Source organism: Stenella coeruleoalba, assembly GCF_951394435.1.
Source record: "Stenella coeruleoalba genome assembly, chromosome: 9".
NCBI lineage: Eukaryota > Metazoa > Chordata > Mammalia > Artiodactyla > Delphinidae > Stenella > Stenella coeruleoalba.
This window is the reverse complement of record NC_137155.1, coordinates 92,767,355-92,791,336: the sequence shown is the minus strand read 5'-3', so window position 1 is coordinate 92,791,336 and position 23,982 is coordinate 92,767,355. Positions and strand designations below refer to the sequence as shown.

The window sequence follows — 23,982 nt, the reverse complement described above, 5'->3', positions numbered from 1 at the left end:
ATCCTGAGAAAGAAGAACAAAGCTGGAGGTATCACACTCCCTGATTTCAAACTATATTACAAAGCTATAGTGATTCAAACTGCATGGTACTGTCATAAAAAAAGACACATAAATCAACAGAACAAAGAGCCCAGAAATAAACCCACACATATATGGTAAATTAATTTATGACAAAGGAACCAAGAATACACAATGGGGAAAGGACAGTCTCTTCAATAAATGATGCTAGGAAAACTGGACAGTCACATGCAAAAGAATGAAACTGGACCACTATCTTACACCACATAAAAAAATTAATTCAAAATGGATTAAAGACTTCAGTATAAGATCTAAAACAATAAAGCTCCTAGAAGAAAACATATGGGGTAAGCTTCCTGACATAAGTCTTGGCAATGATTTTTAAATCTGACACCAAAAGCAAAAGCAACTAAAGCAAAAATAAATAAGTGGGGCTACATCATACTAAAAACCTTCTGTTCAGCAAAGGAAACCATCAACAAAATAAAAAGGCAACCTACTGAATGGGAGAAAATGTTTGCAAATCATATATCTGATAAGGGGTTAGTATCCAAAATATATAAAGAACTCATATAACTCAATAGAAAACAAACAAAAAAAAAAGCAATCCACTTGAAAAATGGGCAAAGCATAGAAACAGACATACTGAGGCCCAGCATCATTAATCATCAGAGAAAGGCAAATGAAAACCACAATGAGATAACACTTCACACCTATTAGAATGGCTATCATCAAAAAGACAAGAAAAAACAAGCGTTGTTGAGAATGTGGAGAAAAGGGAAACTTTGGGCATGCTGGTGGGAATGTAAATTGGTGCAGCCACTATGGAAAACAGGATGGAAGTTCCTCAAAGAATTAAAAACAGAGCTACCATGTGATCCAGCAATTCCACTTCTAGGTATTTATCCAAAGAAAACACAAACGTTAACTCAAAAGATATATGCAACAGACACCGCAGAAATACAAAGCATCGTAAGAGACTACTACAAGCAACTCTATGCCAATATAAAATGGACAACCTGGAAGAAATGCACAAATTCTTAGAAAGGTATAACCTTCCAAGACTGAACCAGGAAGAAATAGAAAATATGAACAGACCAATCACAAGTAATGAAATTGAAACTGTGATTAAAAATTTTCCAACAAACAAAAGTCCAGGAGCAGATGGCTTCACAGGTGAATTCTGTCAAACATTTAGAGAAGAGCTAACACCCATCCTTCTCAAACTCTTCCAAAAAATTGCAGAGGAAGGAACACTCCCAAACTCATTCTATGAGGCCACCATCACCCTGATACCAAAACTAGACAAACATACTGCAAAAAAAGAAAATGACAGACCAATATCACTGATGAATATAGATACAAAAATCCTCAACAAACTACTACAAACAGAATCCAACAACACATTAAAAGGATCATACACCATGATCAAGTGGGATTTATCCCAGGGATGCAAGGATTCTTCAATATATGCAAATCAAGCAATGTGATACACCATATTAACAAACTGAAGAATAAAAACCATATGATCATCTCAATAGATGGAGAAAAAGCTTTTGACAAAATTCAACACCCATTTATGATAAAAACTCTCCAGAAAGTGGGCATAGAGGGAACCTACCTCAACATAATAAAGGCCATATATAACAAACCCACAGCCAACATCATTCTCAATGGTGAAAAGCTGAAAGCATTCCCTCTAAGATCAGGAACAAGCCACTATTATTCATCATAGTTTTGGAAGTCCTAGCTATGGCAATCAGAGAAGAAAAAGAATAAAAGGAATACAAATTGGAAAAGAAGTAAAACTGTCACTGTTTGCAGATGACATGATACTATACATAGAGAATCCTAAAGATGTCACCAGAAAACCACTAGAGCTAATCAATGAATTTGGTAAAGTTGCAGGATACAAAATTAACGCACAGAAATCCCTTGCATTCCTATACACTAACAACGAAAGATCAGAAAGAGGAATTAAGGAAACACTCCCATTCACCATTGCAACCAAAAGAATAAAACACGTAGGAATAAACCTGCCTAAGGAGGTAAAAGACCTGTACTCAGAAAACCATAAGACACTGATGAAAGAAATCAAAGATGACACAAACAGATGGAGAGATATACCACGTTCTTGGATTGGAAGAATCAATATTGTGAAAATGACTATACTATCCAAAGCTATCTACAGATTCAATGCAATCCCTATCAAATTACCAGTGGCATTTTTTACAGAACTAGACCAAAAAAATCTTAAAATTTGTATGGAGACACAAAAGACCCCGAATAGCCAAAGCAGTCTTGAGGGAAAAAAACGGAACTGGAGGAATCAGACTCCCTGACTTTAGACTATACTACAAAGCTACAGTAATCAAGACAATATGGTACTGGCACAAAAACAGAAATACAGATCAATGGAACAGCATAGTAAGGCCAGAGATAAACCCACACACCTACGGTCAACTAATCTATGACAAAGGAGGCAAGGATATACAATGGAGGAAAGACAGTCTCTTCAATAAGTGGTGCTGGGAAAACTGGACAGCTACATGTAAAAGAATGAAATTAGAACACTCCTTAACACCATACACAAAAATAAACTCAAAATGGATTAGAGACCTACATGTAAGACCGAACACTATAAAACTCATAGAGGAAAACATAGGAAGAACACTCTTGGACATAAATCACAGCAAGATCTTTTTTGATCCACCTCCTAGAGTAATGGAAATAAAAACAAAAATAAACAAATGGGACCTAATGAAACTTAAAAGCTTTTGCACAGCAAAGGAAACTACAAACAAGACAAAAAGACAACCCTCAGAATGGGAGAAAATATTCGCAAATAATCAACGGACAAAGGATTAATCTACAAAATATATAAACAGTTCATGCACCTCAATATTAAAAAAACAAACAACCCAATCCAAAGATGGGCAGAAGATCTAAATAGACATTTCTCCAAAGAAGACATACAGATGGCCAAGAAGCACAAGAAAAGCTGCTCAACATCACTAATTATTAGAGAAATGCAAATCAAAACTACAATGAGGGGCTTCCCTGGTGGCGCAGTGGTTGAGAGTCCACCTGCCGATGCAGGGGACATGGGTTCGTGGGAAGATCACACATGCCGCGGAGCGGCTGGGCCCGTGAGTCATGGCCGCTAAGCCTGCGCGTAAAACTACAATGAGGTATCACCTCACACCAGTTAGAATGGACATCATCAGAAAACCTACAAACAACAAATGCTGGAGAGGCTGTGGAGAAGAGGGAACCCTCTTGCACTGTTGGTGGGAATGTAAATGGATACAGCCACTATGGAGAACAGTATGGAGGTTCTTTAAAAAACTAAAAATAGAACTACCATACGACCCAGCAATCCCACTACTGAACATATACTCTGAGAAAACCATAATTCAAAAAGACACATGCACCCCAATGTTCACTGCAGCACTATTTACAATATCCAACTCATGGAAGCAACCTAAATGTCCATCAACAGATGAATGGATAAAGATGTGGTACATATATACAATGGAATATTATTCAGCCCCAAAAAGGAATGAAATTGGGTCATTTGTAGAGACGTGGATGGACCTATAGACTGTCATACAGAGTGAAGTAAGTCAGAAAGAGAAAAACAAATATATTAATGCATATATGTGGAACCTAGAAAAATGGTACAGGTGAACTGGTTTGCAGGGCAGAAATAGAGACCCAGATGTAGAGAACAACCTATAGACACCAAGGGGGGAAAGTGGTGGTGGTGGGGTGGTGGTAGGATGAATTGGGAGATTGATGTTGACATATATACACTAATATGTATAAAATGGATAACTAATAAGAACCTGCTGTATAAAAAATTTTTTAAATAAAAAGATACATGCACCCCCATGTTCACTGCAGCATTAACTACAATAGCCAAGATACGGAAACAACTTAAGTGTCCATCGACAGATGAATGGATAAAGAAACTGTGGCATGCACACACACACGCATGCACACACACAGAGACTCAGGAGTATTATTTAGCCATAAAATAGAATGGAAACTTGCCATTTGGGACAACAAGGATGGACCTTGAGGGCACTGTGCTAAGTGAAGTAAGTCAGAGGAAGACAAATACTGTACGATCTCTCTTACATGTGAAATCTAAAAAAACAAAACATAACAACAAAGAAAACAAGCTTATAGATGATACAGAAAACAGATTGGTGGTTGCCAGAGGCAGGGAATAGGAGGTGGGAGGAATTTTTTTATTGCAATCTAACTATGTTTTTTGATCCAGCATTTATATGTATGTGTATCTATATCTATATCTGTATAATTCCTGGATTCATTCTTTTATTTATTCATTATAATTTTTTCAGATCTACCTAGGAGGTTCCCAAGAGTGAGCTAAGCACTATATAGTATTGAAAGAGAAGGAACAAGGCTGAATCATACAGTACTGGACTAGGGAAGATGCATGCTAATTAGAAAAAAAGAGAGAGAGAGAAATCAGGTCCCTTGAGGAAGGACACTATATTACAGTAATAAGTGCATACTACAGTGATTTCCCCAGTCCTTCCCCAAAAAGGAAAACTAAATAAAGCACCTAGATTGGGGAGGGTGGGAAGAAAGTAGAAAGAAAGAAAAGAAACGAGGAGAAAGGGCGCTCTAGCCTAAGGGAGAGAATTAACACTATGTGAATAGTTTGCTGTATCAATGGGAACATTTCCCAAATGTTTCTTAAGATGTTAAGTGTTACAGCTGATGATGATATGATGATGATGATGATGATAGAAGATTCCATGTTGAAATAAGTTGGGAAATATCAAACTTATTTGGTTTGAAAGAAGTTATGTTTACTGCAATTCTTTTTAGAGTCTTTAATATGTTAATGTACATTATAAATGTCCAAAAGAAGAAATACAATATACAGCTTTCCTGAGTTGTTAACTGTTCAGCCCTTCTCTGGGAAGACATCTTGCATAAGTAATACTCCTTAGGGAAATGCTGTTCTAAAGCATGTAGTGGAAGCGAGAAGTGCTGAGCTAAGTACTCAAGATTTCCTGACTGGTGCTCTAAAACCATTTTCCCTTTCTTCATGTAGGGGGAAGAATTTTGGGACTCTTCTGTTAAGATTAACCGAAAAGCCTTGCAACCTTAAGGTTCCACAGAATTGAGTTGCTATGTTCCAGCAAGGGGTAGGAAAGGAGTGTGAAGAATGTGAAGAGTCTAGAAAAGCAGATGGGCACGGAGCCCTCAGGATTCAGCAGAGGCCAGTAGTGGAGACACTGGTCCCAGTTGGAGGACACACAAGCACAGGAAAAATAAGCAAGGTCAGCTGAACAGAGTGGAAGCCAACAGACAAAGCACCACTGTATCTTAGGCCAATGAAGTTCTGGGCAATAGTCAGATTATGAGATGGAGAGATGAGAAAACAAGAACAGATACTGTACAGAAAGACAGGCATGCAGCCAGACCTTAGCAGCAAAGGAGACAAGCTGCTCCAAGTCAGAGGCTCCCCTGGACAGAGCAAATCCCTGCGGGAAATGACCTCATGCTCTGCAGAGGAAAACAACTGGGAGAGCTGGGTGCAACAGAATTTAAGGAACAGTGACGAGAAAACGATCCTGGTCAACTAGACAACTGCCCGACCTATGGATTTTAGGGATTCTAGATGAAGAAAAAGAATCAAGGCAGAAGGAGCTCAGGAGCAGCTCTAAGCATCGTCGTATGAGAATGATCAGAGCCCACTGGGGCTTTAACAGAAGGAATCCAGGAATGAAAGACAGGGAAAAGGGGGAGAGTCTCACTCTCACCACCTCCCCTATCTTTCTCATTTGGTTCTGGGTTGGCAGGGTCCGAGTCGAACTGAGAGACCAAAAAGAAAGAACTAGGAAGAATTCCATAAATCTTTACAGTAGTTACTTTAAAGTCAACTTCCAGGCATTGTAGATGTCCACATGGGAAAACTACCCTTTAAAAATCATGTGACAGGCCAAGAGTGATCCCACCTAGACAAAGCAGTGAAGGAAAAAGCAATGGACTGTAAGACAGAAAATCCTTATTCTTCTTCTGTCTACAGCACAACTAGTCATATGATCAGATAACCCTTTTTAAAAAATCTGTCCAATGAAGATACTAATACACATCTTGCCTCCCTCACTGAGTCAGAAGTTCTAAGGAGAAGCGAACTCACACTATACAATGAAAACATAAAGCACTATTATAGCTTCCAAGGACTATTTCTTTTCTTTTTGGAGAATCTTCCATTATATGTTGAATTGTGTTTCAGTTTGTTTTTTGAAAGAAGAGGAATCTGGTATCAGGCTTCATCTGCAATGCTTTTCACCACATTCTGAAAGCAATTTCCAGAAATAAAGAAAAAAGAGAAGACAAATTCAGCCTAGCTGGGTGCCTCAGAAACTACAGTAGAGGCTACCGTACTATGTTTTCTAGGAATTGATTTTAAAAGTTTTCTGCTTCCTGGGGTGTGTTACCAATATACAGAGCCTGTGTTAAATTTGACACTGGTTTCATCAATTCACAGAATCAGTATATTTGAAAGAAAAAGATAAAGGAGACAAGAGACATTTAAATGCAAGCACAGTCAAGAATGTTCAGTTAAATCCTAATTACTCTAGAATGCATTACTTCTCACACATAAATAAGAAGCAGTAAATCACTCCATTATTAAGAGACCTACCCTGATTCACTCCTTTGACAGCAACAATAAAATAACGGATGCTGATCTGTAGTCTCTTTTCCAGGTTAACATTCCTTTCAGCACATTTTGTGAAAACGATTAAGCTTTATTAGATGCTAAAGAATCAACTGCAACTTAAATCGCTTTTACCCTGACCAACAAGGTCATGGTGGAGAGTCCAGATATCACTGCATAAAGCACAAAGGAAAATAAAAGGGAAATGGGTTGCAAGCTCACGGGTTCATCAACCGTAAACGTGCATATAGCAAATGCCATATAACTAGGAACGACATTTTAGGATTGAAGTTTGGAATCATGACACAGTACGGAGGCTTCTTCCACAGATACTAGGAAACTTGCATGCATATACAATGTGCATAGCCTTTGGAGGACAACCTGAATGCAGCTGGTACATTCTGAGGCTGAACCTGAGTAAAGTAGGCAGGATTCGCTGTTTATAGGATTATTTGGCTTTATGGCTCAGCCTTCTTACGAACCTGCCTTTTCCAGGGGGAAAAAGAAGAAACTTAGATGAAGAAGGAATAGATACTTAACTACCATCAAGCGAGAATATCTTTTCCCTAGGAATTAAACCCTTTTTAGAGAGAAGATTCTGATCAGGAATCAGGAATGGCTATTGGGTCTTCTTCCCTCCAAAATTTTAATATTGGTAAGATGTCAAACCAAAAAACCTTTTATACGTGCAATGAACACCATATTTACCTCTCACCCAGCTTCACCAGGCCAACATTTCCCCACATTAGCTTTATCTCTGTGTGTATAGTTTGTAGTATTGTTAAATCATTTGCAAATAAATTGCAGGCTTCATGACCTTTCACTCCTAACTATTTCAGCATGTATCTCCCAAGAACAAGGACATACACAGACATAACCATAACACCACTGTCACTCTCAAGAACTCTCACACTGGCATATAACATCTAATATATCATCCATATTAAAATATCTCTGATGTCTTTTACAGCTGACACTGTTTTTCATTTTTCCAGTCCAGGATCTCGTACTGGACTTCATTATGATATTTCTTTAGTTTCCCTTAATCTTGAACAGACAGACTATCTTCTTTTAGATTTCGTGACACTGACATTTTTGAAGAAGCCAAATCAATGGTTGTTTTTAGAATGTCCTACAATTTGGATTTGATTGTTTTCTCATTATTAGAGTCAGTTAGATTAAGACTAATGTTTGGGGCAGAAAACTACGTAGGTGATGTTGTACCCTTCTCAATACATCACATCCGGAGGCAGATAATGTCCATCTGTCCCATGATTGGTGATGCTGTTTGATCACCTGGTTAAGGTGGTGTATGCTAGATCTCTCTACTATAAAGGTACTTTTTCCCTTTGTAATTATTAAGTAACTTGCGATCATCTGAGACTGTGTGGATATTTGTTTCTCAATGACCTTTTATCCAATGTGTGTAGCATCCATTCATGATCCCTGTTTGAATTAGTGATTTCATTAGTGATTGCCCAATGGTAATTCTCTAACTCTGTCGTATCTTATACATTTACAATTTGGCAATTCTTCTGTAACATAACTATAGATTCATCATTCTTATTTAATGTATTATAATCCACTAGCATTATTCTTTTTGATGTCCAAACCAGCCCAAAATTGGCCAATAGGGTACCATCAGGCTGCCTCCTATTTTGCGTTGTCTTCATCAGTTTTTGAGTAGTTCTTTGCCTTATTCTTGCCCTGCCTCTGAAAGACATCTTTTCACAGGATCCTGTTAAGTTTTATTAGGGAATGGTACTTAGAGACCAAAATCTGGATGCCAGATATGCTCGTTGTTGTTGGGTGTCACTGCCTTTAGGCCCCTTCAGTGGGCAAAGCGAGCAAATGTCTTTCTAGAGTAATTCATGAGCTCATCTACAAATCAGTAAGAAAATGTTAGACAACCCAATAGAAAAATGGGAAGTTCTGCTCCTCTCTAGGATGTAGGAAGCAACAAAGAACATTGTTCCCACCCTAAAAATGAGAAAAAGCCTGATAATCTACAGAATCATAATTATTCTCAAGCCCATCAGAGAGCTGACAATGCAAGACAACCAAGTAACCTGAATTCCAAAGAGAAGGCCCTCGAAAAGACAGATGGGCCACGAGAAAGGCAGAGCCTTTGGCAGGGCATGAGATAGAGAGGTGGCCACCATGCAAACAGGTGAGATGAAATCGGGTGCTGTCCTAAGTGCGTTATATTTATTAGCTCTTTTAATACTCAAAACAACCATATAAAACAGAAAAATTACTTGTGGGCCAAAGGTAATCAGAGGAACTAAAAATCACGATACAACTATACTGAGAGGTGATACAGAGGACTTCTGATAAGAGGCCAAGAGATAAGATCTAAAACTGATAAACCAAAAAGTAGTATTATATACTTAAACTGAATTATACACCTAAAAATGGTTCTGATCGTAAATTTCATGTTTTGTGGGTATTTTTTTTTTTTTACCACAATTTTTAAAAGTAGCATCACGAGCATACTAATTAGTGATAACTAGAACAAACAGGTAAAACTATCTTCTCTGGGGGGTTATACTTCACATAGGAAAGGGTAAGAAGAAGAACAGTTGTTTTCCTTACAATCTTATTTGAACTACTACATTTTTGTTAAAGTGTGTATTACTTTGTTAATTTTTTCAAACTCTGATGAAAAGATCTTACCTTGATCTGCAAGACATCAAGTGGAACTGTCTCTCCTTTCACAATGGCAAGTGTAGCATCTGTAATATGTCTAAAAGATAACAAGAAGGAAATGATCATGTTGTGAAAAATAAGCAACATTTCCCCCAACACACACAAACAAACACACACACACACACACACACACACACACACACAACCACACTCCTACCCAGAGAACTAATAGCTGGGTCAAGAAAAAGACAAATTCTTTCAAAATATTCCAAGAAAGCAGAACAAAGGTGTATAAAATAATTACTGATACAAATCTAGTGGAAGGCTCTGATACAGACTCAAAGAGAAGGCTTTGGCAAAGAGAAGTTTATGCAAGGCACCAATCATTTATTTACCTCACATTTATTGAGTCTCTACATTGTGTCTGACTTTTATCACTGGAAAATATGATAAATAAATAATAATACATCTTTCATTCATTGTAAGAGAATGAAAGTCAAGCACTTCAAAAACCATATTCCTTTTTACTCTAATAATCTGAAGGATAGCTAAAGGACAGGATTTGCTGGAGTTATCTTAGCAAAATATAATAAATCCCCAAAATATACACATTAACTCCAATGCTTGGATTACATTCTGGGTTCCCTAGGAAGCAAGTTGAAACTTAAGAAACAGCCTACTTTACTTTCTCATATTTCTCTATCAACATATCTTTATCCCATTTTCCCTCCAATACAGTTGCTATCTGGGAAGTAGGCAGCAGTTTAGAAAATGAGATTCAATTTAGGAGAAAGCAAGACACATGTTCACCAGTTTAGATTAATTTGATATGAATACATTAATTTCAAAGGAAGTTATTAGAAAGAATCCTAAAGCTTTGTGCTCGCTCTGAGTAGTACCTAGCACATTAAGAGGTTTAAGAAGTGCTTTTGAGAGGCTGACCTTTAAAAAATGTTCCAAATGAAAAATGCCTTTTTCTATTAATTCTTTTTCAAAATTCCTTGGCAGAAGATGGTTAAAATGCAACCTTAAATTTATCATTCTCCAGCAATAATTGAAAGTTCTAAATAAAGCAGCACTGTAGCACGAAACAGCTATTTTTTAGGATTATTTATCTGCAACATTCCAAATTCAAAATTCCTTTTTCTTCTGTAGTAATTATGGTACAACAAATCTCGACAGCAATGCAAAAAGCAAAGCCTTGTTCTTTTAGGTGGCCTCAGGCATCTGCCATGTTAAGAGGTCTACAAAATTATGAACCCAGGGCAGACTGACTTAATTATCTAAGAGCCCTGGGGCATGCTTATAAATTAAGTCTTATAAATCTTTAAATTATAAATAGAAGCAGCAACAACATTAGTTTAACTACAGGGAAAATCAGCTCCTAAAAAACTGAAGGCTATTTAAGACCTTGAGGGCAGCCACACTGCACAGACACTGGCTTTTGGATAGGTGAGGTGTTCTCTAAGGGACATGTCCTACCTCTGCATCACTGGCGTATCTGGTAATGCTTGCAAGCAGTTCTAATAATCTATACTGACAGGGGGAAAGACTAGCTATCTAAAGTAACCAAGACCCAAACCAGATAGGATTTGTCTCAGATAAGAAAAAATGTTTGATTCATTGTTTGTCATATTTATAGCCCCTCAGAAATTCTAAACTGGGAAAAAAATATGGCAAACTGAAATGCCACATTAGGCTGCAGGATGATTGGTAAAGAGCTGAACCCTCCCCATCAGACTAAGGCTTGAAGCATGAGAGACGTTTTAATAAAGGCCTGATATATGTCTATGCTTATGCCTGGTGTTTGATATATGGAGCAAGGTTTTTATCTAAAAAAAAAAGTTAAAAGATAAAAGATGACTCCTAAAACTACAACAGCAAAAACAAATCCACAAAACCAGCCTATTCAAAATCCCAAAGCAGACCTGGACAGCCACATGCAAAAGAATGAAACTAGACCACTAGCTTACACCATACACAAAGATTAGCTCAAAATGGATTAAAGAATTGAATGTAATAAGACCTGAAACCATAAAACTTCTAGAGGAAAACATAGAAGGTAAGCTTCTTGACATAAGACTTGGCAATGATTTTTTTTTTTTTTTTTTTTTGCGGTATGCGGGCCTCTCACTGCTGCGGCCTCTGGACGCGCAGGCCCAGCAGCCATGGCTCACGGGCCCAGCTGCTCCGCGGCATGTGGGATCCTCCCAGACCAGGGCACGAACCCATGTCCCCCGCATCAGCAGGAGGACTCTCAATCACTGCGCCACCAGGGAAGCCCGGCAATGATTTTTGAATCTAACACCAAAAGCAAAAGCAATAAAGGTAAAAATAAGTAAGTGGGGCTACATGATACTAAAAACCTTCTGTGCAGCAAAGAAAACCATCAATGAAATGAAAAGGCAACCTATTGAATGGGAGAAAATATCTGCAAGTCATATATCTGGTAAGTGGTTAATATACAAAATATATAAAGATCTCATACAACTCAACAGAAAAAAAAATCCACTTGAAAACTGGGTAGATAATTGGAATCGACATTTTTCCAGAGAAGACATACAGATGTCCAACAGGTACATGAAAAGATGCCCAGCATCATTAACAACCAGGGAAATGCAAATCCAAACACAATGAGACATCACCTCACACCTGTTAAAATGGCTATTATCAAAAAGATAAGAAATAACAAGTATTGTAGAGGATGTGGAGAAAAGGGAACCCTCCTGCACTGTTGCTGGGAATGTAAATTGGTGCAGCCACTATGGAAAACAGTATGGAGGTTCCTCAAAGAATTAAAAATGGAACTACCATATGATCCAGCAATTCCACTTCTGGGTATTTATCCGAAGAAAGCGAAAACACTAACTCAAAAGATATATGCACCCATGTTTGTTGTTCAGCATTATTTACAGTAGCTAAGATATGGAAACAAGCTAAGTGTCCATTGACAGATGAATGAATAAAGAAGATGTGATATATATGTGAGATACATATATATATATATATATATATATATATATATATATATGCGTTTGTGTGCACACACACATACACTGGAATACTATTCAGCAATAAAAAAGAATGAAATTTTGCCATCTGCAACAACACTGATGGACTTGGAGGGTATTATACTAAGTGAAGTTAAGTCAGACAAAGAAAGACAAATACTGTATGATATCTTATATGTGGTGGCATCTTTAAAAAAACAAAACAAAACAAGGGACTTCCCTTGTGGCGCAGTGGTTGAGAATCCGCCTGCCAATGCAGGGGACACGGGTTCGAGCCCTGGTCCGAGAAGATCCCATATGCCACGGAGCGACTAAGCCCGTGCGCCACAACTGCTGAGCCTGCGCTCTAGAGCCTGCGAGCCACAACTACTGAAGCCAGTGCGCCACAACTACTGAAGCCTGCACTCTAGAGCTCGCGAGCCACAACTACTGAAGCCCACACGCCACAAATACTGAAACCTGTGCGCTAGAGCCCGTGCTCCACAACAAAAAGCCACTGTAACGAGAAGCCCGTGCACCGCTAGGAAGAGTAGCCCCCCATCGCAGCAACTAGAGAAAGCCTGCATGCAGCAACGAAGACCCAATGCAGCCAAAAAATAAATTAAATTAAATTAAAAATTTTAAAAATCAAGTTCATAGATGATACAGAGAACAGATTGATGGTTGTCAGAGGTAGGGTGTGGGAGGTTGGTAAAAAGGGCGAAGGGAGTCAAGTTATAAAATAAGTCAGTCATCGAAACAAAGACCCAACACAGCCAAAAATAAATAAATAAATTTATAAAAAAATAAGTCAGTCATAGGGATGGAACGTATAGCATGGCAACTAACGTTAATAATACTGTATTACATGTCTGAAAGTTTTTAACAGAGTATATCTTAAAAGTTCTCATCACAAGGAAAAACTATTCTGTAACTATTGAATGGTGACAGATGTTAACTATAATTATTGTGGTGGCATATAAATATCAAATCACTGTGTTATACACCTGAAACTAATATGTTTTATGTCAACTATACCTCAATCTAAAATAAAAATCCCAAAGCAGAAAAAAAATCCAAAACAGAAAATCACCTGAGTATTATTATTGTTATTGATTCTAGAAGGTTATAACAAGAAATGTCTTGAAAAGATTTCAATTCATTCATTCAACAAATATTTTTTATTGACCTCCCCCAATGTATCACAAAGCTTACATTAAAGATCAGGCAACTGACAATGAGAACCTGCCTGAAAATGATTTGTCCAAGATTATATTTTTAATCATTATCAAAGCCATGACTCAAATTCAAGATTCCCATCTTCCTGAAAGACTAAATCTTTGTTTACATAATGCTTTTGAAAGAAAAGAGCAATAACAGCAACTTGCCTGACTCCTGAGGACACTATTAGACTCACAACAATTTAATTTAATGTCAGGGTTGCACTACTTCCTCTGTCTACTTTATCCACACTGCCTTCCACTTTTGGCATTCCCTAAAGGACGTAACTATATTTGGTTGTTTTAGCTACTTATATTATCAAGGTAATGGAGCCAAGGCTGCTGCTGGCCCAGTCTCCGCAGGGAACTTGCTATTTGTCATCATACACACTTAAAGCAAACAAATGATCACTGCAAGTATGTCTTCACCAGAGAATCTTACAACACAAAAGCACACAAACAGTATGCTTGGATCAGCGAAGCTACCTTCATAAGTGTCAGAAGGACATCAGTATTCATCTCCATACCTGACCTGAGGACTTAACATGAGATCACCAGGGTCCCGCAACCCAACAGAGAAACTTCCCAATCAACCCAACGCTTGAACTCTGATCTCTTCCTCTTAATGATCTGAAGTTTCAGGCTATCAAAACTCAAAAAGAAAATTATATCACACGTGTGAATTCTCCATTCCCAGGCTCGCTTACCCACAAATGCTACCATCCCACATTGACAACCTACTGGACTTTGTTTCCACTTTCGGCAAAGAGTGTCTGACTCAAACTACTGGTCTGGCCCAGTGGGATAAATCCAATGGGAATCTTACTGAAGGTAGCCTGGCGAGGAAGAAAACAAGAGCAAAGTTTTATTGTTATGGTCAGAAAATGAGGTTGAACAGAGAGGCACAGGTGTGTCCACTATGACAAAGTAACTGACCCTGGGCCTGCCTCCCAGCCTTCCTTCCCACACCCCTAGACAAGCAACCAGGTAATACTGAGGAAGCAGGTTCTAGAACAAGGCAGTTCATGAAAACAACATACCTTCAAATTTGGAAGGAATATTTGGGTGCTCACTAATGGCAACTGGTTGAAAGAAATTTGGTTAAGAAAATGAGGGTCTTAGATATTAGATAAATGCATGATTGTGACAGACTGTATTATGTTGCCACACTATTTGACAAAGTTGCAGATAGAATTCAACTAAAAATGTCTAACATTTGTACAGTGACTGAGGACAGGTGAAAGTGCCTTATAAACTACCTCAAGTATAAACAAGGCTAAGAGAATAAGCAAGGTCAAGTAGCAGAAGAATGGCATAGTAGAGGACTTAATTAAAGGCCACAAATAAACAGATACCGCAAGGTTCCTAAAGATTATCTTGAGCTCAGTCTACTATTACTAAAGGGACTGCGAAGGATCTTCTTTCTTGTTGTTACTTATAAAATATTTTATCACACTTTTCTACAATAATTTAAAGTAATCTCACGAATACCCATGTACCCAAGACCCAGATTTAACAAATATTACATTTTGCCATATTTGCTTCAGAGTTTTAAGAAATAAAGTGATGCAGATACAACTCAAGTCCCTTCTCATCCTACTCCCCTTTCCCTTCCCAGAGGAAGCCTTTATCGTGAGGTGGGTGTGATTCCTTTCCATTCACATTGTTACCCTTTTACTACATAGTTTAGGCATCTATTAAGAGTACCTTTGTTTTCTGAATTTTAAAAATTTATAGAAATGCATAAAATACTTTGGCAACCTGCCTTTTTTTATTGAATATTTTTTAGATTTACCACGTAGATATTTATAAACCTAGTTCATTCATTTTAACTGTTGTATGGCTCCCAATATATGAATATACCACAATTTATTAATGAAGGAATCCTTTGAAGAAAAGATTCTATGGGGAAATTTTATATTTTAAACAACTCTTGGTAAAAGCCATTGGATACCCTGGATCCCCAAAGCAGAAAAGTCCACCATGAGTTAATAAAAGTGTTCTATGACATAGGCAGAAGTACTTTATTTTCTAAAGTCTGAGGAAGCACAACTTGTGCCCATCTTAAAATATAAAAAGGGGAGAAAGGGTAAAAGAAAGAAATAAAGAGAGATTAAAACAGGAAAGTAAAAGTCAAAATGCAATGATTCTTATTTTAAAGCTCACCTCATCTGCTCTTCGAAGAACTCCAGTTATAACCTACAAATGTTTTAAAAAAATTATTATGAACAACTTGTACTTCCTTTATCATAAAAGAATTGGATTCAATTTTCATGGACCACAAACTTGTTCCTGTTTTCTTCCTAGAAACTATGTCAAAAGATGTATTGGCTCTTAAAGCACAAACTTTTCTCCAATAAGATCAGAGCTAGATTAGATTTTATTCTCCACCTAGGAACAATAGTACTATAAAGGCTAAGATAAAATAATTATAAAACTTCCACATTATATTAGTAAAATTACGTTTTAAATTCTATAAGATGGGTATAAATGTGATGTACACATCAATTATACTAAAGATCCTGGTTTCCTACTATGAAGTACACATATCGGGAAAAAAACAGCACTTTGCTACACTCAGAGAGAAGCCTGCTCTCAATAAATGTTTCTTACTGATGAATATGAAGACAAGGGAGACTGTATTCCCTCTATAAAAAGACATTTTTAATTTGAATTTTTACTTAATTTATTTTTTATTTTTAAACTATAATACCCATGGTCTTATAAAAACTGTGAAAAATACCTGAAGAAAAAATACTTCCTCATAAACCCACCAGGCATCATTAGTCAGTTGTTTGTATTTTGCTATATTTCCCTCCAATTCTTTTTTTTAACCAGGGCATATTTTGATGACTAGATTATACCAGATACACAATTTGGTTTCTTTCTTAAAAACATTTTGTGAAGTCAAGGCAAAAGCCAATCTTCTCCCGCATCTCCCGCCTCACTGAGTTTCGGGATTAAATGGGGCTGTCGTGAGTTCCACTTCATTACTTTGTTGGCATGCTATCCGTATTCTTCACACTTCATTAAAAATCCATAAACACAATTACAAGATCATTAGCACAGCCTTTTTAAAAGAAGTTTACTAAGGCTTACATGATTGCTAACTCAAACACAGGACAGTGCCCTGTCCGCTGTTATAGCTCCTGGTCCCTGAACACCAATGAAACCACCAAAATAGAGGCAAAAGACAATGAGAAACGAGGTATGGATGTGACTTATGGTACACAGGATGGGGTGACTAAGTGGGAGGGGCACCTGCACTGGGCCCTTTAGGGGTTTCCAATACATAATGTAGGTTCTAGTCTATTGCCCTGGTAAAGAAGAGCATTTCCAGGGCAATATACTTACTGTCCTTATTGGACCAAAGCAAGCATTAAGGAAATGGAATTGCAGAACAAAAGCAACGCATACATCGGAACATGTAGACCTCTGCCTCTAAATGTACCATTAGGAGATAACATTACATGGGATGGAAATGAAGTGAGAATGGACAGATGCATTTTTTAAAAAGGCAATTGTTATTTAAGTTTATTTTATAAGAAACCTTCCCATAATTGAAACAGTGATTCCCTTACAAACAGGGCTACTTCATAAGAGTCTTCAAAATATAAAAAGCGTTTCACACCCAGCACCATTTTGTACCCTGTTTTATTCCATTTTATCCGACTTAAATCTGATCAAACAAAAACCCTTCTATGTGCTGGGTATAGAATTTATACGAAGCAATGAAATAAAAGTGCATGAGAAAAATGTAATGCTATACTTGTTTCAGAGAGAAACAATCCTAAAAAGAATGGATTACAAAGAAATAATTTCCTTAAATTATAACCACTTTACGCCACTGCTCCAAGACCTAATTTCTATTTTCCTCCCTTTCAAAATGGTTTCAAAGAGAAGAGCGGCCACACCTCCTGCAAAGTCCCATCTCCTCCAGCAACAATGATCACATCTGTGTTTTCCAGCAGTTCCAGGAGCTTCTTGGCTTGGCCCTCATAATCTGTCTGCAATACAAAGGAAGCCTTTGGTAAATTTATCATCCTAGAGCCACAGGCCCAAAGGTCTAAAAATATGGGATATTTTCTTTAAAGTTTTACACTGAACCTTTTCTTAAATTCTACATAATTGATATACATGAGAAACTAAACAGCTATCAAAGCAACTATGTATGGTTTTTATAGTTTTATATTTTTAGAGCTGGAAGGGACCTCAGAAACCATCTAGGCGGCTCCTTACTTTAAAAATAAAACTCAAACCTAGTGATTTGTCTCGGTTACACAGTTAGCTAGTCAGAGGAATCATTTCTAGTCCAGTGCACGTTCTATTATTACATCATTTACCCAGTGACTTTCATCTGCAAGCAGAAAGTCAAGTGTATGTGCAAATAAGGAGAAACAGATGTAATAAAAAGAGCACAGATTTGAGAGCCCAGGAGACCCAGATTAAATCCCAACTCTGCTACTTTTTAGCTGAGTGGCCTTAAACTCTCAGGATCTTAATTTCCTTATCAATGAAATCATGTGTACTGGAGGAAGGGAAAAGCGCTTCTTCCTAATACTGTTGGAAAGCAGTATGAAAAGCGACTAGCAAGGTAACTGTTCTTAACTGGCACTGTACTACATAAACGGTTACTGTGGTTTTGCTATGATTGTACATAAAGAAATATAGGTATGGCTCAAAGCAGTCACAAAATGGTGACTAAATGGTATGTAAGCCTCACCATTTGTACTGAGGATACCTCATTTCAGATACGTATGTAGACTTAAATGAATGATCTAAGCCACCACCTCTAAAATCAAACACTGAATTTTAACAAATGTAATGCAACTATTACTGAAATAAGGAAACACTCTCTCCTGTTGACACTTTACTAGACACTAATAGGCAAAAATTAAAGATTTGGATGTCAGATGGGCTAAAGCACCTGGGCCACTAAGTCACAGTCAACACACGAAAAACAAAGTCCTACACTAACACCATCTAATCTTATGATGAATGGTTCTACTTTTATCCTGAAAAATGAAATGACTGGCTTTGCAGTTATACATTTGTAAATATTTCTTTTTTTTTTTTTTGTCTCACACTTATCAGTTTATTACAAAGGATTCAGATGAACAGACAAACGAAGAGGTACATGGGACAAGGTGTGTGGGGGAGCGGTGTGGAGTCTCCAGGCCCTCTCTGGGCGCACCACCTCTCCCCAGATCTCCACAGGTTTACCAGCCCAGAAGCTCTCCAAACCCTGTCCTTCTGAGTTTTTGTGTCGGTTTCATTACATACCGATGGTTGATTAAATCACTGCCCTCTGGTGACTGAGCTCAATCAATCCAAATATTTCACTTTTTAAAAAAAGAATATAGGGGCTTCCCTGGTGGCGCAGTGGTTAGGAATCTGCCTGCCAATGCAGGGGACGCGGGTTCGAGCCCTGGTCCAAGAAGATCCCACAGGCCGCGGAGCAACTAAGCCCGTACGCCACAACTACTGAGCCCACATGCCACAACTACTGAAGCCCGCACACCTAGAGTCCGTGCTCCGCAGCAAGAGAAGCCCGTGCACCACAACGGAGAGTAGCCCCCGCTCGCCTCAACTAAAGAAAGCCCGTACACAGCAATGAAGACCCAAAGCAGCCAAAAATAAATAAATATTTTTTTAAAAAGAGAGAATATATGTTGATCCTGATTAAAAGGATGCTTTGTGAACACCCCGAAATCACTGGGAATCTGCATGGGTTCACCGAGAACAAGGCATTTCAGAGTATCCTCATCTTCGACAGATTACTAGATCAGAAGATCAGGAAATCCAGACAGACATTCTATTGGGTCTTCAGCAAGGCACCTGGCAAGTTATTTGATAATATCCTTGGGGACAAGGCGGAGATAGGTGGGAACAATACACTAGAATACAACTGGGTGAACTGATTACCAATTGAATGTCTACGTTCAAAGTAAGATGCTCAGTGGGGGGACATCAAATTGTAGGTAGATTCCTGGTGACATTTCTTTAGGGCTCTCCATTCAGCCTTTTCCTACACAACACTTTATCAACAACAGAGAGGAAAGGTAATTGACTGAATGCATAAACGATACAAACCTGACAATCTTGCCCCTCCTAACTTCTTCAACCTCATCCTTTCTCCTGTCTCCCCTTGCTCATTCTCCTCCAACTACATTTACCTCTCACTCTTCCTCAAGCCCCAAGTACACTCCTCCGCAGAGCCTCCGAATGTGCAGTACGCTCGGCCTGGATGCTTTCCCCAACCTACCAGCATGACTCACTCATTTCCCCCACGTCTCTTCCAAAGGTCATCTTACCAGACTGGCCTTCCTTGGCCTCCTGAACTAAACTAACACCGCCATTACTCTTGGTCTCCTTACCCTGCTTGATTTTTCTTCTTGGCTCTCATCACCATCTGACAAATCATATGTTTATTTGTATATGTGTTTTATCTGTATCCCTCCTTTTCATACTTTGAGTGGAAGCTCTTTGAGGACAGAGAGGGAAAACTTGTTTTGTTCAGACTGTATCCTCAACAGGTAGAACAGAGCTTACTTTGTAGTAGGTACTCAAATATTTGCAAGACAAATTGATAAATATGAATAAGTACATGAATGAAAGAACCAAAATTCAAAAAGATATTGACAGATTTAACAGACCATAATTTAAAAGATTACATTAATAGGGATGACACATTTGAGGCTCTGATCTTAAGAGGAAAATTCCAAATGCAACAAAGAGAAAGGATAAAAAGTGGCCTGATGATGCAGAAAACGTGAACCTTATACCTTTCACAAAAATTAACTGAAAATGGATCACAGACCTAAATGTCAAATAAAAAACTATAAAGCTTCTAGAAAATCACACAGTACAGGATGTAGGTGATCCTGGGTTTGTTGATGAGTTTTTAGATAAATCACCAAAAGCAAGAGCCACAAAAGAAAAAAACTGATAAGCTGGACTTCTTTAAAATTAAAAACTTCTGCTCCGTGAAAATACTGTTAAGAGAATGAAAACACAGCTTTAAAAGACAGTATAAGAGAAAATATTTTTGAAACACATATCTGATAAAGAACTTGTGTTCAAAGAACTCTAAAACTCAACAATAAGAGAACAAACAAGAAACAACTCAATTAAAATAGCAAAGATTTGAACAGACACCTCACTGAAGAAGATATACAGATGGAAAATAAACCGATGAAAAAATGCTCAATGTTATATGTCATTAGGGAACTGCAAATTGAGACAATGAGAAACTACTGTATACCTATCAGAATAGCTAAAACCCTGAACACTGAGAACACCAAATACTGATGAGGATGTGGAGCAACAGAAAATCTCCTTAATTGCTAGTGGGAATGCAAAACGGAACAGCCACTTGTGGAAAGCAGTCTGCAGTTCTTACAAAGCTAAGCATACCATGTAACACAGTCACTGCACTCCTAGGTATTTACCCAAATGACCTGAAAAATTATGTCCACACAAAAACATGCACACAAATGTTTATGGCAGCTTTATTCATAACTGCAAAACTGGAAGCAATCAAGATGTCCTTCAATAGGTAAATGGATAAACAAACTGTTGTACATCTACATGACGGAATATTATTCGGTGAGAAAAGGAAATAAATAAGCTATCAAGTCATGAAAAGACAAGCCACTGAGGAGCCCAGGTGAGACCAACACAAGAAGAGCTCTGAACGCGGATTGCTGACCAACAGAATTGTAAGCAGAAAAACTGTTGTCAAGGCGGTTTGTTATGTAGCAATAGATAACTGGTATAGAAATAAATCTAAATACATTAACAATTACAATAAATGTTAATGGATTATATGGTCCAGTCAAAAGGCACACACACAAAAAGCATTGGATCTTTAAAATGTCCTGTTTTCATGCCTTTACCAATGATGCATTAAAATATAAGGATACAAAATGGCTTAAGTAAAGATAAGTAAAAATTATACCAGGTAAAAACTAATCAAAGCAAGCTAGTATGGTTACTAACAATACTAAATAAAATAGACTACAGTAAAAGACAGCATTAGTGCTAAAGAGAGTAACTCTATGACAGTGTCAACATGCAAGAAAAATGAAATAATTTGAAATGTGAATGCATCTACTGACAGTCTCAAAATATAAAAAAGCAAAAGTGGATAAAACTACATAGAGAAACAGACAAATCTATCTAGTGCGATATTTCTAACACTTCTTTCTGAATAATCTATAGTTCAAACAGAAGAAAAAAATCAGTAAGGACATGTAAGATTTGAGCCACACAACTAACAGACTTGACTGAATGGACATATATAGAACATGGTACCCAATAACTGATATATATTCTTTTTAGGCCTACATAAAACATTTATGAAAACAAACCACATGCTAGGCCACAAAACAAATCTCAATAAACTTAAAATACTGGAATTATATAGACTACATTCTTTGACCATAACACAATTAAATCAGAAACCATTAACAAAAAGATGTGGGAAAACTTTAGATTTGAAAATTTTAAAACATGCTAAATAACTCATAGGTCAAACAAAAATCATGATGAAAATTAGAAAACATTTAGAAATGAATGATAATGAAAATATTATATACCAAAACTCCTAGGATGCAGCTGAAGCAGTAAAGTTTATAGCTTTCTAAGAAAACACCAGAAGAGAAGGGTGAAAATTAATGAAATAAACATCCAAGTTAAAATGTCAAAAAGAACAGCAGAAAAAAAGCCAAAGAAAGTAGAATGAAGGAAACAATAAAGACAGACCAGAAGTTAATGAAAGGATCAACAAGCCAAGAAATGGTTCTCGGCAAAAAGGATTAATTAAATTGACGCATCTCTCACATGACTGGCAGGCAAAAAAAAAAAAAAAAAAAGGAAAAATAAACAATAAAACAATACTGAGCAAGAAAATGATGTATCTCAGATGTCACAGAAATTTAAAAGTTAAAAAGAAGATATTATGAACAACTTGATGCCTATTAATTTGAAAACTTAGATGAAATTCACAAAATCCTTTAAAAAATTTACCTTATTAAAATTAATTCAAGATGAAACAGAACTTCCTGATGTACTTCTACAGCCATTAAAGAAAGTTAATATACAAAAAAATTTCCCTTCAAAGAAAGCTCCAGGCCCAGATGGTTCTCCTTGTGAGTTCAACCAAACACTCCAGGAACAAACAAATATCGGTCTTAAATAACCATTCTCAGATCTCTCATACGTAGAGTCTGCAATATGCATTACTGGTCTTGAAATAAATGTCAGTTTTCTTCCCCACTCTCCCATCCCTGCAGGCAGACAACTAGAAGACCACACCTTGGACAAGCTGGAGAGGAGAGTTCATCAACATTGCATGGTCAACTGGACTAAATGACCGTTCAACCTCTATGATTTAATGAAAGTGTGTAATATTAAAAATTGGTATACCATAGATTTACAAACATGGTAACAGTGACTTTCACCAAGTACACACACCTATGTACATACCACACACATAGCACTTAAAGTCAAGAAAGTGGAGTCTTGAGGCATCTTCTAAAATAGCACAATTCCCTCTCATTTATTTTTGTCCCCATTTCTTCTTACCCAAATCTCGAAAATTCTAAAGCTTTACCACTTAAAATTCCTCACCTGAAATAATTCCTCACCAGAAAGAAAATGTTTACCTGTCTGCAGAACTACCAAGAAATTAATTACTCAAACTTGAAATTTCTTTTTAATAGTCAGAAAAAGAATTCTTACAGCTGTAACAACTTTCATCTTCCAAGAGACAATAGTTCCACGTCTTATCTGTCAGATGAAAGGAGCCAAGTTCATGGCCCCATTTAATCCTGTTCTGAAAGTGAAAAGCTGACCGTGGTTGGAAAAAACAATATTATCTTATTAATTATCAGAAGAAGAACACAACGTTGACTTCTCTGTTCTTATCTTCTAAGTGATAAGTGATTTTTGCTAAGAAGTCAAGAGAAGACGATATATTATAAGGAGGGGTAGCTTGGATAAAATCAACATTCTAGAGCAGTTCTCACCTTAACGATAGTCACATCCATGCCAGATAAGTGTAAAATCGGGGCAGCATTTTTTTCAAATAGAGTCCTGGCTTTGCTGTAGACAAAGGAAAAAAACACAAATATTTTAACACAAGTTCTCAAGAGGAAATATAAAAAGCCCAACCACCTTCTCTAGAAGAGAACAAGAAATAGCGTAGAGAACACGTTTCCTCTATTTGTTCAAGGACAGGAAGGCTGGTGAAGAGTAATGAGTTTCTCTGGATATAAACGTGGACTCTTTCACTCTGGGGCCTCCAAGATTTTGCCCCTTGTCTAATACAATAAGCTCTCACCCATGTGGGATGCTTACAGTGCACAGTCTAGTTCCTCTAGAGGAAGTGTGT

At 37.4% G+C, this 23,982-nt stretch overlaps 1 protein-coding gene across 6 annotated transcripts in view; it reads right to left on the bottom strand.

Moving 5' to 3' along the window:
- AGK (acylglycerol kinase) overlaps positions 1 to 23,982 on the bottom strand; it is a 124,186-nt gene that overhangs the window by 21,621 nt on the left and 78,583 nt on the right. For 5 of the 6 annotated variants that reach the window (XM_079932167.1, XM_079932162.1, XM_079932163.1 and 2 more), the window contains 6 exons: positions 23,618 to 23,693; positions 17,501 to 17,593; positions 15,753 to 15,785; positions 14,627 to 14,668; positions 14,328 to 14,422; positions 9,404 to 9,473 (listed from right to left, as the gene is read on the bottom strand). In XM_079932167.1, the coding sequence (XP_079788293.1) occupies positions 9,404 to 9,473; positions 14,328 to 14,422; positions 14,627 to 14,668; positions 15,753 to 15,785; positions 17,501 to 17,593; positions 23,618 to 23,638 (354 nt within the window). In that variant the 5' untranslated portion in view covers positions 23,639 to 23,693. The remainder of the gene's footprint in view (positions 1 to 9,403; positions 9,474 to 14,327; positions 14,423 to 14,626; positions 14,669 to 15,752; positions 15,786 to 17,500; positions 17,594 to 23,617; positions 23,694 to 23,982) is intronic. The other variant, XM_079932165.1, reaches the window with a different exon arrangement.